The 14,940-nt window shown below is 43.5% G+C and overlaps 1 protein-coding gene and 1 long non-coding RNA gene across 7 annotated transcripts in view; one reads left to right on the forward strand and one right to left on the reverse strand.

Moving 5' to 3' along the window:
- The window catches only part of LOC142463329 (uncharacterized), a 36,012-nt gene extending 28,589 nt beyond the window's left edge, over nt 1-7,423 (forward strand). For both annotated transcript variants that reach the window (XR_012787416.1, XR_012787415.1), the window contains 3 exons: nt 2,276-2,353; nt 5,118-5,175; nt 6,173-7,423. This is a non-coding gene — a long non-coding RNA (uncharacterized LOC142463329). The remainder of the gene's footprint in view (nt 1-2,275; nt 2,354-5,117; nt 5,176-6,172) is intronic.
- The window catches only part of TUSC3 (tumor suppressor candidate 3), a 369,252-nt gene that overhangs the window by 115,881 nt on the left and 238,431 nt on the right, over nt 1-14,940 (reverse strand). For all 5 annotated transcript variants that reach the window (XM_075565925.1, XM_075565910.1, XM_075565918.1 and 2 more), the window contains 2 exons: nt 13,758-13,875; nt 1,817-1,957 (listed from right to left, as the gene is read on the reverse strand). In XM_075565925.1, coding sequence (XP_075422040.1) covers nt 1,817-1,957; nt 13,758-13,875 — 259 coding nt within the window. The remainder of the gene's footprint in view (nt 1-1,816; nt 1,958-13,757; nt 13,876-14,940) is intronic.

Here is a 14,940-nt window from a genome sequence, read left to right on the forward strand (position 1 = left end):
TCATCCCACCAAGGAAGCTGCCTAAAGAATCCTAAGGACACCGTTGGTTTTTAAACCCATCACTTTGAACTTTAAGTTAGTTTTTATGGACATTTGTTTATTACCCATTTTATTTATTTTTATTGTTGGTATAATTTCCTATTGTTATTTACTGCATGGTGCATTAGCTGACACTATATATCCCTACCGTTTTGCTATTTGATTATTCAAATCTTTAGTTATTGGTGATCCCAATTGATTCATTGTTAGTGCCTTAGCGCTGTCTTTTTTCTCTCTGTTGACATATAAATATATGCCAAAAATGCACAATAATCAAAGAAATACAAAAGCACCTAAACACCCAACAATAAAAGAACTAAAAAACCTTAACTACACATCAATTACATTAATCGATCTCTGTGGCCGGGGTGGGTGGTTAGGCCTCCCGGGTGGGTAGTGGGGGACGAGGGTTAACCCCTTATTTACTATAGCGATTATCAACCGCTAAGGTGATTAAGGGGTTAGGGGCAATTCGATTGTATTTTTTCTTGTATTCTTGCTGGAATCGGAGGACATGGACCTGCAGTATGCTGACGAGGATGCCCTTCATGATGGCAGGGGTACATTGAACGATTTATTTAGTTTATTTATGCTGGCTAATGTTTGATTTTATAATAGGCAAATGCACTATTATCCATATCTAGATAATAGTAATTTTGCCCATTACTGTATGTGTTCGGGGGGGCGGGCGTGGGGGGTTGTTGGGGGTAGAGGAGGTGGGTAGTAGGTTTGTTGTGTTTTAAAATATTTATTGTGGGTAGTGAGGATGGGTGAAGTTGGCATTTGGCCCTTGGTGGGTGTTCATACCTACTGCGTGGGTAGCGCGTAGAAAGGGTTAACCCCTTCATTACCTTAGCGCTATTAACCACTAAGGTAATGAAGGGGTTAACTCCACCCCCAAGCCCCCCAAGGGCTAAATACCACCTTCACGCTCCCCCACTACCCACAATAAACATGGCAGTGGTAGTTAACCCCTTCATTGAATTTGCAGTTAGCCACTAAGGAAATGAAAGTGATGGTAAATGCATTTTTATTGCATGGGATTCATGCCGAGAGCCTGCAGTGCTGATTTTAATTGTTATCAGCTCCAGAGATTCCTGGCATGAATCTGATGCAGGAAAAATGCATTTTTTTTTTAAGTCCTTCCTCGCCGCCTCTCAACAGCTTCTAACCAGCCTCACGCCAACTTTCCCTGGTGTGAGGATTTTTTCTAACACTGTAGAAAGTGCTTCAAGATCTGTCCTGGGTATGTGGATCAGTCCATTTTGGATCAAATATCTGTAATACCGGTAGATCTACTATAATTAGCTTGGAACGGGTGTCTAGAGTGATTCCCGACACTTGATTAGAGGTGCTTGTGAAACACTCAAGATCTCCAAACAGACGGTCCATTCAATGTAGCATACAGTAGGAACCAATTGCTATTCTAAACAGTGTGCAAGGTAAGTCTTAAATAAAAAATTCCAATTTAGTGTCACTAGGGGATCGAGTCTGACCAGTCTAGTCAGCATTTGTCGGCTACTGGAGTAATTCTCTGCCTATTTAGAAAAATGTTGAGTGCATATTATTGGGGTCTTTGTATCAATCCGTCTTTCACAGAACGCCTCTTCTCTTTGCTTGCTAACAGTGTAAGACATTTACTATATTATATATAATAACATAATATAAGGCCATGTTAATATTAAAAAATTACAATCCCAATAACAACCCACTTTAATGTTCTAAACAAAAAATATGAAAGTTACATCCTGAATGTTTTAACTTTAACACAACATACATGCACATCCGTTCTGTCAGCAATCCATTTTGCTAATTGTTCTGCTGCAAATCCGATTCGTTGAAGGTCAAAGGTATCAGCTCTCTTAGGCTTGCCTTTTGCAGGAAAATGCATGAACGTTGGAGCTGAATTCATATTAAGCTAAAAAGTGAAACAGAACATGTCATGGTAAGTTAGACAGTATTTATGTTTGTAAAATATCTTATTTTAAAAGTGTTTATTCTTATTTCTGGACAACATTGGTGAAATGAGTGATGTTCAAATGAGTATACGGCATAGCAGAAAAAAGATTTGTACTCCACATTCATATACTATATACTGTAAGAAAAATGATTCATATTTTGTGTACAACAGAATAATCACATCATGTAACAAGCTTGCCAGCCGAAACTCCAATCTAATGTAACACATGCTAAATTGAAAGAGCATGTTTTCTTTTCAACCCCATTTTTTTTACAGAGTGGAACACGTATCCCCCTGAGCCAAACACCACTATTTTAAACTACGAGGACCCCCTGATTCCAAAGATAATTACAGGTGAAGTTACTGGGTTTAAATCATGCTTAGGGTAAACAAAATGTCTGCCAAATGCCATTTGAGGCTGCCACATCACCAGTTGTGGCTTTTTGAATATTGAAATATGGCCATTTAAATGCCCTTTTAAAACAAGGACATAATACTGGTAACTTTACCAGTAAGTCTATCTCATCCCCTCAAATATGGGTTTGGAACTTGTTGGCGGATCAAAGTGTTAATTTGTACAACTCTAACATGACAAGGGATGACAAGGGAAAACTGGTTAAATCCCTATACTAACCTGAACGGCCTTTAGTGCATATGCGAGGTAAAGGGGAACACCTCTTTTGCATATCACATGTACTAATGGGCAGGAAATAATAACAATACATTATTTAAGGAATAGCTTAGGTTATTTGCTTTAGTGCACAGGTGTTATAATGAATCTAACATTAATTTATGGATTATTTAGGTTATACCTAAAGGTATGGGTTTGCAAACGAGGAAAGAAAGAGAGAGAGCGCCCTCTCCTCCAAAACCCATATTTTATATAAAAACACCACCTGCAAAACCCATATTTCAGGGTATGGAGGGAGCCAATGCCTCCTTTAGGTAAAACAAGAATTAACGACAGATTATTTTAAGCTAACGCAAGGTACAGTAGTGCTAAATTAACCTTGTGCTAACACTATGTTAATGATTCAAACTTTACATATATTTAGTGTAGTGGATTTGAGTGAAACTCAGGGAAAGTACTGTAACGTCCGTTACAAATGTAGGTAACCTGACGTTATGTGCCCTGATTCAACTAAATTTAGTGCATCTGGGCCATAGTCTCTATTGTGAAATGTACAGTATTGTAGGATGATAGAGAAAGACCGGTCAGCAGATTCAGATAAAATGAACAAGAGAAACAGCAAAAACAATTGGACTAAGTTTATTAAGCACTGTTTTATTAAAATCCTTTGGCCCTGTTCAGAGTAGTTAAAAAAAATAAATCCCACATGCCCTTGAAAACAGAGAAAATTCAAACAGTATATTACTTAAAATCCTTCCCATGAGGGTTGTGGTCACAAGTTTTGCTCAGGGCCAATGTGCTATAAAACAATGTTTCCTGTTCATTTGCATCTAACTCCCTTAGGCTAAGGCCCCGCTCCCAGAGTCAGCGCACCCGCACTGCAGACAGGCGGTTTGCTGAGATACACAGACCGCGATATGCGGTCTGTAGGGAGCGGGAGCCGGAGCGGGAGGTGGGCGGGAGGTGGGAGGTTTGACAGGGAGGGGGGCGTGGCTTGAGCGGAGGGACCCGCTACTCTCCCCCCCCCCCTCCCTCCCTCCACGGACTGCAGGAGGGAGCTGCTACTCTCCCCCCACGGGCTGCATGAGGGACCCGCTACTCTCCCCCCCCTCCCCGGACTGCAGGAGGGAGCTGCTACTCTCCCCCCACTCCCTCCACTGGCTGCAGGAGGGACCCGCTACTCTCCCCCCCCTCCCTCCACGGACTGCAGGAGGGAGCTGCTACTCTCCCCCCCCTCCCTCCACGGGCTGCAGGAGGGACCCGCTACTCTCCCCCCCCCTCCCTCCACGGACTCGGGCTGGAGCACTCATACATACACACATACACACACACACAGGCAGGCAGGCAGGCACTCACGCACTCATACACACACACATGCAGGCACTCACGCACTCACACACACACACATAGACAGAGGCAGGCACTCAGGCACACACACACACACAGACAGGCACGCACGCACTCAGACACACACACAGACAGGCACTCACGCTTTCACTCCACACTCCTCCCTGCTCCCGGAAGCCTCTCCTCCTCCCGAAGCCTCCCCTCCCCATTGGCTCACAGCCACACCACGTGACGCGTCAACGCTAGGAAACACCATTCTCTTGTGTCTCCTAGCGGCTGACGCGCCACAGCGTGTAGTCAGCTGTGCCGCCAGGGGGGACCGGGACCGGCTCGCGAGGATTCCCCTGCTGGTGGGGAACTCGCTACATTTCCGCCCGCGCCAACGAGCGCAGCGGGACCGAGGCCTTATCCCCTTCCCTACCTCACTTCTTCTCTTGGGTTCATCTATCACCACTCAATACTTTATTTTTAAAGATATCACAGAGGTAGATGTCTCCATGTTGATATTCTCCTGATTCACTGCTAACAGCTCACTTAGTGCAAATAACTCAAATCACTGTACTCTGATAGCAGTTGTCCAGGTCTTTCTGTGTTATAAATCCCTTAATAAAGGAGTGATTTCCCAATTGTGTGCATTTTGGAAGTATTAAAATAGTGTGAATGGCTACTCTGTACTTAATATAGCAAAGGGGTTTATGTATGTGTGGGTTTTATGTATACAGTAGATACCATTATTTAGTCTATTGTTGTCTGCTTTCTGAATAGTGCCCACATTGACAACGTCTCTCCCATTGTTCTCCAGCTTGATAAATTGATGTTGGTCATTTCTTAATGATTGTATTGTTTTTTGTTTTTTTTCAGTTAAAAAATATTTGGAGACAATTTGGTTGTTGGACTTACGTGCAGAGTCTGTATTTAGATATCCAGTTTGTGAGTCACAAACATGTAAGATAAGAGCAGAGGATTTGGGCTTTCAAGGGAATAATTTGACCTGAGACAGTGCCCCTAGGCACATCATTATTTAGCAAGGCATTGGTTTTATTTTTTATTCAATTTAAAAAAAAAAATTGAAATATAAGTATATTTATATTTTATTAAGATAACTTTCTGATATGCAGCATTTCCTTTTTCTGTTATTAGGTACAGCAGTGAAGAATAACAGAAGAACTGTCCACAGAGGGACAAAAGACATCCAATTGTGGGTGCATACAGTACCTACAAGTTTGTAAAGCAATATGAGTAATTTTAAAACTAACCTTTAATGAATATAACTCAAATTAATTCACAAAAACCTCGAATGAACATCATAAATGTGTATTATTTACATGTGAAAAAATGGCAAAGACAAAAAGTAAATGATTTAGCTCAGAGTAGCCTACTGTATCTGTTCCAGTAAAGGCAACGAGTCAGAGGGGTAGATAAAATTCACTGTGTAGGAGTAACTATCTGATTTTCTTAGTAGATGTATTGTATTGTATTGTATGTCTTTATTTATATAGCGCCATTAATGTACATAGCGCTTCACAGTAGTAATACATGTGGTAATCGAATAAATAACAGATAATATAAATAACAGATCATGGGAATAAGTGCTTTAGACAAACATAACATTAAGGAAGAGGAGTCCCTGCCCCGAGGAGCTTACAATCTAATTGGTAGGTAGGGAGAACGTACAGAGACAGTAGGAGGGAGTTCTGGTAAGTGCGTCTGCAGGGGGCCAAGCTTTATGTATCATGTGTTCAGAATGTTCACAGTGCTATTCGTATGCTTCTTTAAGCAAGTGTGTCTTAAGATGGGTCTTAAAGGTGCATAGAGAGGGTGCTAGTCGGGTACTGAGGGGAAGGGCATTCCAGAGGTGTGGGGCAGTCAGTGAAAAAGGTTTAAGGCGGGAGAGGGCTTTAGATAAAAAGGGGGTAGAAAGAAGACATCCTTGAGCAGAACGCAAGAGTTGGGGTGGTGCATAGCGAGAAATTAGGGCTGAGATGTAAGGAGGGGCAGAAGAGTGTAAAGCTTTAAAAGTGAGGAGAAGAATGGAGTGTGAGATGCAGGATTTGATCGGAAGCCAGGAGAGGGATTTCAGGAGGGGAGATGCTGAGACAGATCTAGGAAAGAGTAGAGTGATTCTGGCAAGTAGTTAAGACAAGATTGTGGCTTAATTGGAAACAAATAGAAAATGACAAAAACAATCATTTTAGAATGAAAATGGAGACATAGGGGCTTATTCTAGTAGCTCTGAAGATCTTTGTGACCTAGAGACATCCTGCTCCCCTCTAACACTGCCGGGACCCGAGATCGGGTAGAATTGAGACGCACGGCCTACGAGTTCCTGAGTCGCAGCGTGATGACATCACAGATGGCCGGACTGTGTAGTAACGGGAGATCGATCCGCAGAGTTCCTGATTCTTTGTACCATTTGATGAGAGGACTCTCTTGCGAGATACCAGCAGTACATCTGCACTCCTTGGGACTTTTACCAACAGCTAGTCCATTGCTATATCCTTGGACACCTACCTTGGGCTTTACCATGACGACCCTTGACCCACTCCACCTGTGAGTTCACCAGATGACACCGTGCGGGAGAGACCTGATCCTGCTGTCTGGTGCTTGGGTAATGATATCCCTTGAAATGCTGGCATAATTCTTATCTGATGTACGCAGATTACCTACTGTGTATTGTGTTGACTTAATAATATTTTATTTAATGCACTATGAGCGTTTTGCGCTGTATTTTGTGTTTTTTTCTGCTTTAGTTTATGGGGTGTTTGAGCCACCCCTGTCTCTACAGCTGCAAACGCTCTTGATGATTAGGATCACGTAATTTTTATTTTTTTATTTATTTCACCATCATTTCACCATCTCACTTGGGTTTTGTGCGATATAATTTATAGGTTGATTTTTAGTAGCGCACTTTCACCCACTTTTTCCATCCCTATTGAACCGCTGGAAGGGTTGGGCACAAGAATCATACTTTCAAATGTGCACCCCTTCCTCCCACACTGCCTCATGCACCCGCACCTGCAAGCTCTGGGGGACATCAAGTTTCCCATTACAGAAATACCATTGGGCTGCAGGGAAAGGGCAGTGAGGTACGTGCTCTGCTTTAGGTGGCAGGTGTACTGCTGCTGCCAGGGAGCACATAGACTGTGGAGGGATAGCTCTTGGAGTGGGATTAAGGGAATGGTTGGTGGTATGAGGGATGAAGTGGGGAAGCGGAAATGAAGTGGGATGTTGTGGCGAGTGCCCCAAATTATTTAGAGAAGGCGTATGAGGTGGGCCATCTCTGTGGGGAGTCTCAGTTGGGCTCTGTGCAGGAGGTGCCTGCTGGGCTGAACCCTTCCCATGGGGTGCTTGCTGAGGAGAACCCTCCCAAGAGTGCTCAGATCCCTGCGATATCCCATATGTGCAGGTAGCGGTGGAGGAAGTGGTGAAGTCACTATGTGCCTCTGTGGCCCCCAAAGTCACTCAATAGACCACTACCTACACCCGCCCACCACTAGCTGCCCCTGAATGTTCTACCCCAGGGTCACATGTAGAGGGTACGATGGACCCCCCCATGAAAACACCAAAGGGGGGACACATCATAAGGTTGAGGAGATTAACTACCGCAGGGAAGGGTGGGAGTTTTGAGATCCTCAGCCAAGAGGCTCAGTGAGGGTGTGTAACGATGCACGGAACACGCCCCCTGCGGCGTGTTCCTTCCTTACCTGTTTAACTTCTGATCGCCGCCCTCTAGCTGCGAGTCAAGATCCTGTGTCTTTAAGTATTCTGAAGCAAATTACGCCATCATGCTTCCTGGCAAATCCTGCCCTCTTCCTCCTGACAGGAAGTAAGCCTCTCTCTCTGACGTCCTCATTCCTTACAGCTGCTGCTACCTTTAAATACTGTCAGTACTCTTTGCTTCGCGTGCCTGCCCTCACATGCTGTTCCTGCCTGGATTTCCTCTGGGACACTTCTCATCTCCTTTTGAATTCCGGAAGCCAATCATTTTACCACTGAGGTTAGTTCACCGTGCGGGTAGTGTAGGACCTGCTAAGTAGGGTTTACCTTGATGTGGTAGCAGGCTTATAGTCCTTTATCCAAAGGATTAAACTGTAAGGAATCCGCTCCTGGCTTTGATTATAGCTTTTGCAGACTTCTGCAGTTACAAAAGCTTCCTCTGGCAATCAATGGCACATGTGCTGTCTCTCATTACAGCTTCTGCCCTGTGCTCCATCATTGGAGGAATACTCACACACCCTCCTCCTGTGATTGGATCTCCGCCCTTTATATCCTGGGCGTTGGCACTCTGTCTCTGCCACAAACCGCCCAGGCCTCTCTCCTAGTGTTCTAACCTTCCTAGTTCCTGAGTATCCAGAGGCCTGTTCCTGTCTTCTGTGCTGAAGCGTGTTTAGCCAGCACTGGTACCTGCTGCATTCTGTCCTAGCTGTGGTTACCCTTAATTTCCTGCGGCCTGCTGCTACCTCCATGCTGTGGCCTGCCTTGGACTTCTGTGCTGAAGCGTTGGTTTCCCCGACGCTGCCCTGCGGTGTACTTCGGCCAGCCTGCTGTTTCCCCCTGCTGAGACCGGCGTCATGGGCCGAGCCCGCTCCTCGCGCAGAGGCCACTCCTGCGCTCACGCTCCTAAGCTGAAGCAGGGAACTCCTGTCTGCCTGTTGCCGATTCCTTGCTACGACTACGACCACCCGGATGTCTTCTATCCTGACCCTGCTTCGGCCATCGATTGTCCTGTCTTCTCCTACCCCGACTTTGGCTTCAATAACGACGATGCTGCCTTCTCCAATCCTGACCCTGCGATGTACGACTACGAACTGCGCACTCCGGATCAGTCTGCGTGGACTAAGGTCGGTGATTATATAACACCACCTCAGACCCACGGTCCGGTCCCGGTTTGTGGCGAGCATCGGCGTAACATAAACTAAGAACCCTTACGTTGCATTTAGTTTTGCTGTACTCTGCTGTTTCTGGCACTATGCCTTTAAGGAGGCTGGACGTCCTCCAAGAAGCTTTTCCCTTGTGGATGTGACCTTGTGCTCTAGACTCTATCCTCCCCTTCTCCTCACTTGTGGCTTACCCACACCCCCCGCGTTGGTGCCTGAGAACACGCGCATCCCCGCTCTGCTGCCAGGGCATGCGCACACATGCAGCTGGGCTAGTCGTGTCCCTGAACTTGGCTCTGCACCTCCGGACGCGTCGCGCATTCTCCTGCACGTGGCGTGGTCACGTGACTACATGCGCCGATCCTCAGCTGCGCGGCAACTCACTCCCTTTCGTCTCTCCTACGGATTCCCCACCTCGCTATCGGGTCCCTTCCTTTCCCTCGGCTTGTGTGTAGCAGCACAAGCGTAACAGGGGATTCCTCTGGCACCGCAGAGTCGGTAAACTCCTTGACCCCAGTTATCCTCGCCCAAGAACAAGCTGAATTCCTGGAAACTAACCTTGACGGGCAAAGAAATATGAAGGTGCAGTTGGCCCTCGAGAGGTGTAAGTATGCCTCACTAATTCTCCAAGCTCTCATTTAATATATGTAGGGCCACCCACAGGATCAAAAACTCCAGGAGCCTTGACCATATACGTGCCCAGAAGTTTTACCACTTGTTGCAAGCACAGAAGGCTAATCAGGATTCAGCACCATGAGCACATGTGGGAGGCACAAGATAAACTCCTGATGATCAATGGCTTTGTGCATAGGTGTGCTTAATATCAATGGCAGTAGGGACAGGTTACAGGTACTCTCCTTTTTACGGAAGGAGGTTTATTCTGTGAGCTTCCTGCAAGAAACCCATACCATTCCAGAGGCTGAAGCAAGCTGGCAGGCAGGGTCTTCTTAAACCACCTCACAGCGTCTTCTAGTGGGGTGGTGACCCTGTTCTCAGAGTCTTTTCAGCCAGAGCTACTGCTTGCCAAAGCTGTTGTTCCAGGCCGTCTACTGCATATCAGGGTTCGGCACAAGGACTGCATGTTCAATTTTTTGAACATGTATGCTCCTGCCACCGGACCCTTGAGAATGCAGTTCTTCACTAGACTGTCTGAATACTTAGAGACGGTCGATATGGACAAGTGCGTTGTGCTCGGGGTGATTTCAACTGCACCCTTGAGGCCCTGGACCGGAGTCACACCCATACTCTGCATCGACCATGCAGGAGATTATTACTCGTCACTCCCTGGTTGATGTCTGGCGAGAACAACATCCTGGTGCATCCACTGAGTTCACCTAAGTTATGGTGTGGGGTGAAGGGATGTCTTGGTCACGGATGGAGAGGCTGTATCTACCCAACCATAGCCTGTCACGAGCCCAGTCCAGTGCAGTGCCATTAGGCTGGTGCCATTCTCAGACCACAATTGTGTGTCAGTGACAGTGGCCCTAATACCAGCAACACCCTTGGCTGCCTATTGGCACTTTAACAATACGTTGTTGGAGGACAAGGGGCTGGCGACATCAAGTTGCATGACAGATTTTGCCACGTTAGAGCAGTGGTGGGAAGTGGGCAAGGTTCACCTGTGCCTTGTAGTCAGGAGTACGCCAAGCAGACAGGGCAATGCTGGGATTGAGGCCCTTAGGGGGGAAGTTTTGATCTCTAGGAGTGGCTGTCTGTGTCAGGGGACAAATACCTGCCGAGTGCGTACGTAGAGAGGAAGTGCGCTCTTCAAGACATGGAAGTTCAGAGAGCTCCAGGGCATACATGCATTCCTGCATCTAGTTGCTTCGGGAGATGGATCATGGGTCGCGCTTCTTCTACGCGCTGGAGAAAAAGAAGGGAAACCATAAACATTTCACCTGCTTACTGCCAGAAGACAGTTCCCCGTTGATGAACATGAAGAGTATCTAGGACAAAGCCTGGAGGTTCTATGTAGGCCTTTTTCTCTCCGGAGTTTATCCAGCCAAATGCATGCAGGGTCTCATGGGAGTGGCTTCCCAAAGTCAGCGAGGGTGGAAAGGAGTGACTTGAGTTACCATTGACTCTGGCCAAACTCTCTGAAGCCATCTCATGTCCCGCGAAAAAGTTCCGGGGCTAGACGGGCTGAATGTGGAATTCTTGCAGTTTTTCTGGAAGATGCTGGAAGATTCACAGCTAAAAGAGATTAAGCCCCTGATGAAGACTTTGCAGTGGAAACGCGCGTTGGGTGATATCAGTGATCACTAAGGAGCCCTTGTTGATGACATCTAGAGTGGAAGACAACTTTAATCAGCCCAGTACCTGCTGTGACGGCCGTGGAGCGGATGCTGTAGCTGTGAATATCTTGTCTGACCCTATGACCCAGGGTGGTCTGAATGCTCTTAAACAAAGGCACTTATGTAAGTGAAATACTTTGTGTTTTTAACATTAAAAACAGTGTTATACTATTTTGCTTTCCCTTTTTTGTATACGGATTTCCCCCCCCCCCCCTCTATATGGATCTGGAGTATCTGTCTGGAGATATAAATTGGTAACTTTGAATAACCACAACGCTTTCATTTCACGTTAAACACGTGAGTGCAAATTTTATAGAACTTCCAGCATTGAAGCTATTGTGTTGGAGTAGACAATATTGCACTATTTTGTGTTTTCAATTTCTTTTTCATATCCTGATGTGATTTGCGCACCTGTTTCTCCTTCGTTTGCTGATTGAATTTGGTTTGAATTCTACGTCAGGAGCTGCACTCATTAAGGATAGTATATCATCTGTGTTACGTTTGATTTATTTGTGATATTATTTGCGCTTGTTTTTCTATTTCACTATTGTACTGTATACCAAACTATTTATTTATTTTGCATTTTCTTTACATTAAATAAAAAATAGAAGAACTGTATTTCCATCATTAATGACAAATTGCACTATCAGTTGTATTTTGTACTTAAGTATATTGTAATATGCAGAAAATGTATATTATTTAATGTATACAAGAATTGCAGGTCATTACTCTGCTATTGCAGACACCTTTGTAACTAATTAAGGTACGGTGTTGGCGTAAACAGCTACTGGAGGAGATCCATTTAAAAGTAATCTGCATGAAATTTATATTTCTGATATTCTTTTAGAAAGTGGAAGTTTTCATATTTGTTCTGAACTAGTAATTATGAAAAGAAAAGGCAAATCATTTTTACAGCAGATGGTTCTCATTTAGGGAAAGGTGTGAATTATGTTTATGCAGAATGATAAGATAAAAACTGCATCTGCTCTTTGCTTCTCGAATTGTCTCTGGTAAAAAAATGTATTTAGTATTGCCACAATATAAGTGTAAGTAAGCATATGGTCCAGTGTATCTGCAGTTATTTCAATAATTAAGGACATTGTACACAGTGCTACGAGATGTTTGAGTTAAAAAAAAAAAAACTTGCTTGTGGCCAAAATGATTTATGAGGATCTAGAAGATAGTAGCCAAAATGATTTATGAGGACCTAGAAGATAATATAGAGGTGGAAAAATATAGAGTTTCAGCATTAAAGGCAGATTAATAGCCTTTAATTCAACAACATTCATCTCATATAATATACAATGTATATAAACACAGTAATCATATATTTGATTCATACATTTAGTTTATATTGGTAAAACAATGTTAATACTGTATTAGTTATCAAAATGGAATAGTGCTGATTGCTACTGATTTGTATTTGCAAATGCATAATTGCACACTTTTTAACGAAATTATGTGTCTATGGGCTATTATTATTACATTAAAACATGTTATTCACCTATACAGCAGAACATCTACTGAACACTGTATCAAATGATATACATATTGGATAAACAAGAAAATACAAGATTAAGGGTAAAGTGTTAGGGCAACTGATCTGGCGTTAACTCCCATTAAATTCAATAGGATTGTCAGATTGTATTGTATTGTATGTCCTTATTTATATAGCGCCATTAATGTACATAGCACTTCACAGTAGTAATACATGTGGTAATCAAATAAATAACAGATAATATAAATGACAGATCATGGGAATAAGTGCTTCAGACATAAAATAACATTAAGGAAGAGGAGTCCTTGAGATCAGGTGTATGAACAATATGAGATGAAGATGATGACGCTCTGATGGTTTTTAAAATTGATTCTTCAATAAACCTTGCTTTTATGCAATTTTTATGTCATACCATAGGTTTGGTATGAATTGTCACTTTTTATAGTAAGCAATTAAAGAAACTGTTTTAATCCAATTAACTCTACTCAAGCGTTCATGTGCACTATTGTGTGATGCAAGTCAAGATTATGGTACAAGCAGCAGCAGACTGGAGGTACAATATTAACTAGGGATGGACAAATGTGTCAAAATTCAAGTTGCAAATATTTTACTGTTTTTAGATTTTTACCTTAAAATCACTACCTTTAAACCATAATGCTAACACTAATCTTTACCCTAACAACGTTAACCCCTTACCTTAAAACCCATAACTTTAACCCTTTACCATAAAACCCCTAACAATAACCCCTTACCCTAAAACTCCTAATCAGACTCCTTAGCCCAAACCCCTTAAGAGGACTCCTTAGCCTAAAACCCCTAAAAATCCTAATCGGACCCCTTACCCTAACCTCAACTCCTTTCCTTATCCCCCTAACCTTAACTCCTTACCCTAAAAAGCTTAAACCTTTACACTAAAACCCCTAAAGTTAACCCCTAATATTAGGGCTAATACACTTGGCTTAGTGGTGAAACGGCTGGCTGTTCGCGGCGTATGATCGGCGACTAAATGGCAGCTGTGCGTTGGCTGCAGCCAGATGCCGGTGCCGAGATATCCAATTCCAGAGAAAAATGTGTCATCTAACATAAATGGAAGGAAGCACAGATCATTTACCTGCTGGAAAACATCTGCTCCTTCATCATAGTCCACAATGGTAAAGAAAAGTTTGTTTGAAAATGCTGATGAATATCGCCACGAATTTGCCAGCACCTGATATTCTTCGTTTGCTTGCCTATTGAGAAAATGCGCATTAGCAAGGAATAATCCTAAACTCCTTCTAAGGAACATAATAACTAGAACATGAATAAGAAATACATGAGATAATGAAGGAGAAGAAACAAAATATTGGTTGTTTAAGTATTATATTTCATAATTAAAATATGTTCCATAACTATTTAACTTTAATATGTTGCGAATGATGCTGCAGCCAACATGACCTTACATGTCTTTGATTTGTATTTAAAATTATTTTTTTGTGGTACATTATACCTAACATACTGTACAGATGCAGCTGCCGTTATTCGAACATATCACGGAGCCGTTTTCGTGTGCGCTGCTGTAACCACGCGGCCAATCACGAGGTTGCTTTGTTTGAATTTCATAGATTTCGATTTCTTTGGGTGGAATTCTTCGCGTTTCTTGGGGCAGAAATGAATGCATTGTAATGTGTGCAGTACAGTACTGTGTCAATTTGCAGGTGTTTAAAAACCAGAACACTAAAATGCCATTTTCTGCACTCGATAAAAACGAGTCAACACGCGTAATGGCGCGCCATGACATGGGTAATCCGAGGTATATAACACGTGATATGTTCGAATAACGGCCGCTGCATCTGTACATTTTCACTGCTTTTGTTGTGTTCATTGCTATATGCATAAAATGGACTAGACACTTAGTTTCAATGAATACATGAAAAGTAGGGTAAAAACACATCATTAGAAAATTACAGAGCAGGGCTTAATAGCATGAAAAAAAAGACAAATGTAACTTTTAATAATAGGAGAAAATCACCACCGCCAAGGAGGAGAGTGAAACAGCGGGCACGGCCGCGCAACAAAAATAGCAAAGGCTGGACTGTGCTATGAAAACAACTTTATTTCAACATGAATTTAAAAAACAAGAGGAGCGGTAGCACCCCCCCACACATCTTACGCGTTCACCCACTCAGGGCTTTTAAAAAAAAAAAAAAAACGCGTAAGAGGTGCAGGTGGGTGCTACCCCTCCTCTTGTCACAGTCCAGCCTTTGCTATTTTTGTTGCGCGGCCGTGCCCGCTGTTTCACTCTCCTCCTTGGCGGT

This window comes from Ascaphus truei, chromosome 1, assembly GCF_040206685.1.
Source record: "Ascaphus truei isolate aAscTru1 chromosome 1, aAscTru1.hap1, whole genome shotgun sequence".
Taxonomy (NCBI): Eukaryota; Metazoa; Chordata; class Amphibia; order Anura; family Ascaphidae; genus Ascaphus; species Ascaphus truei.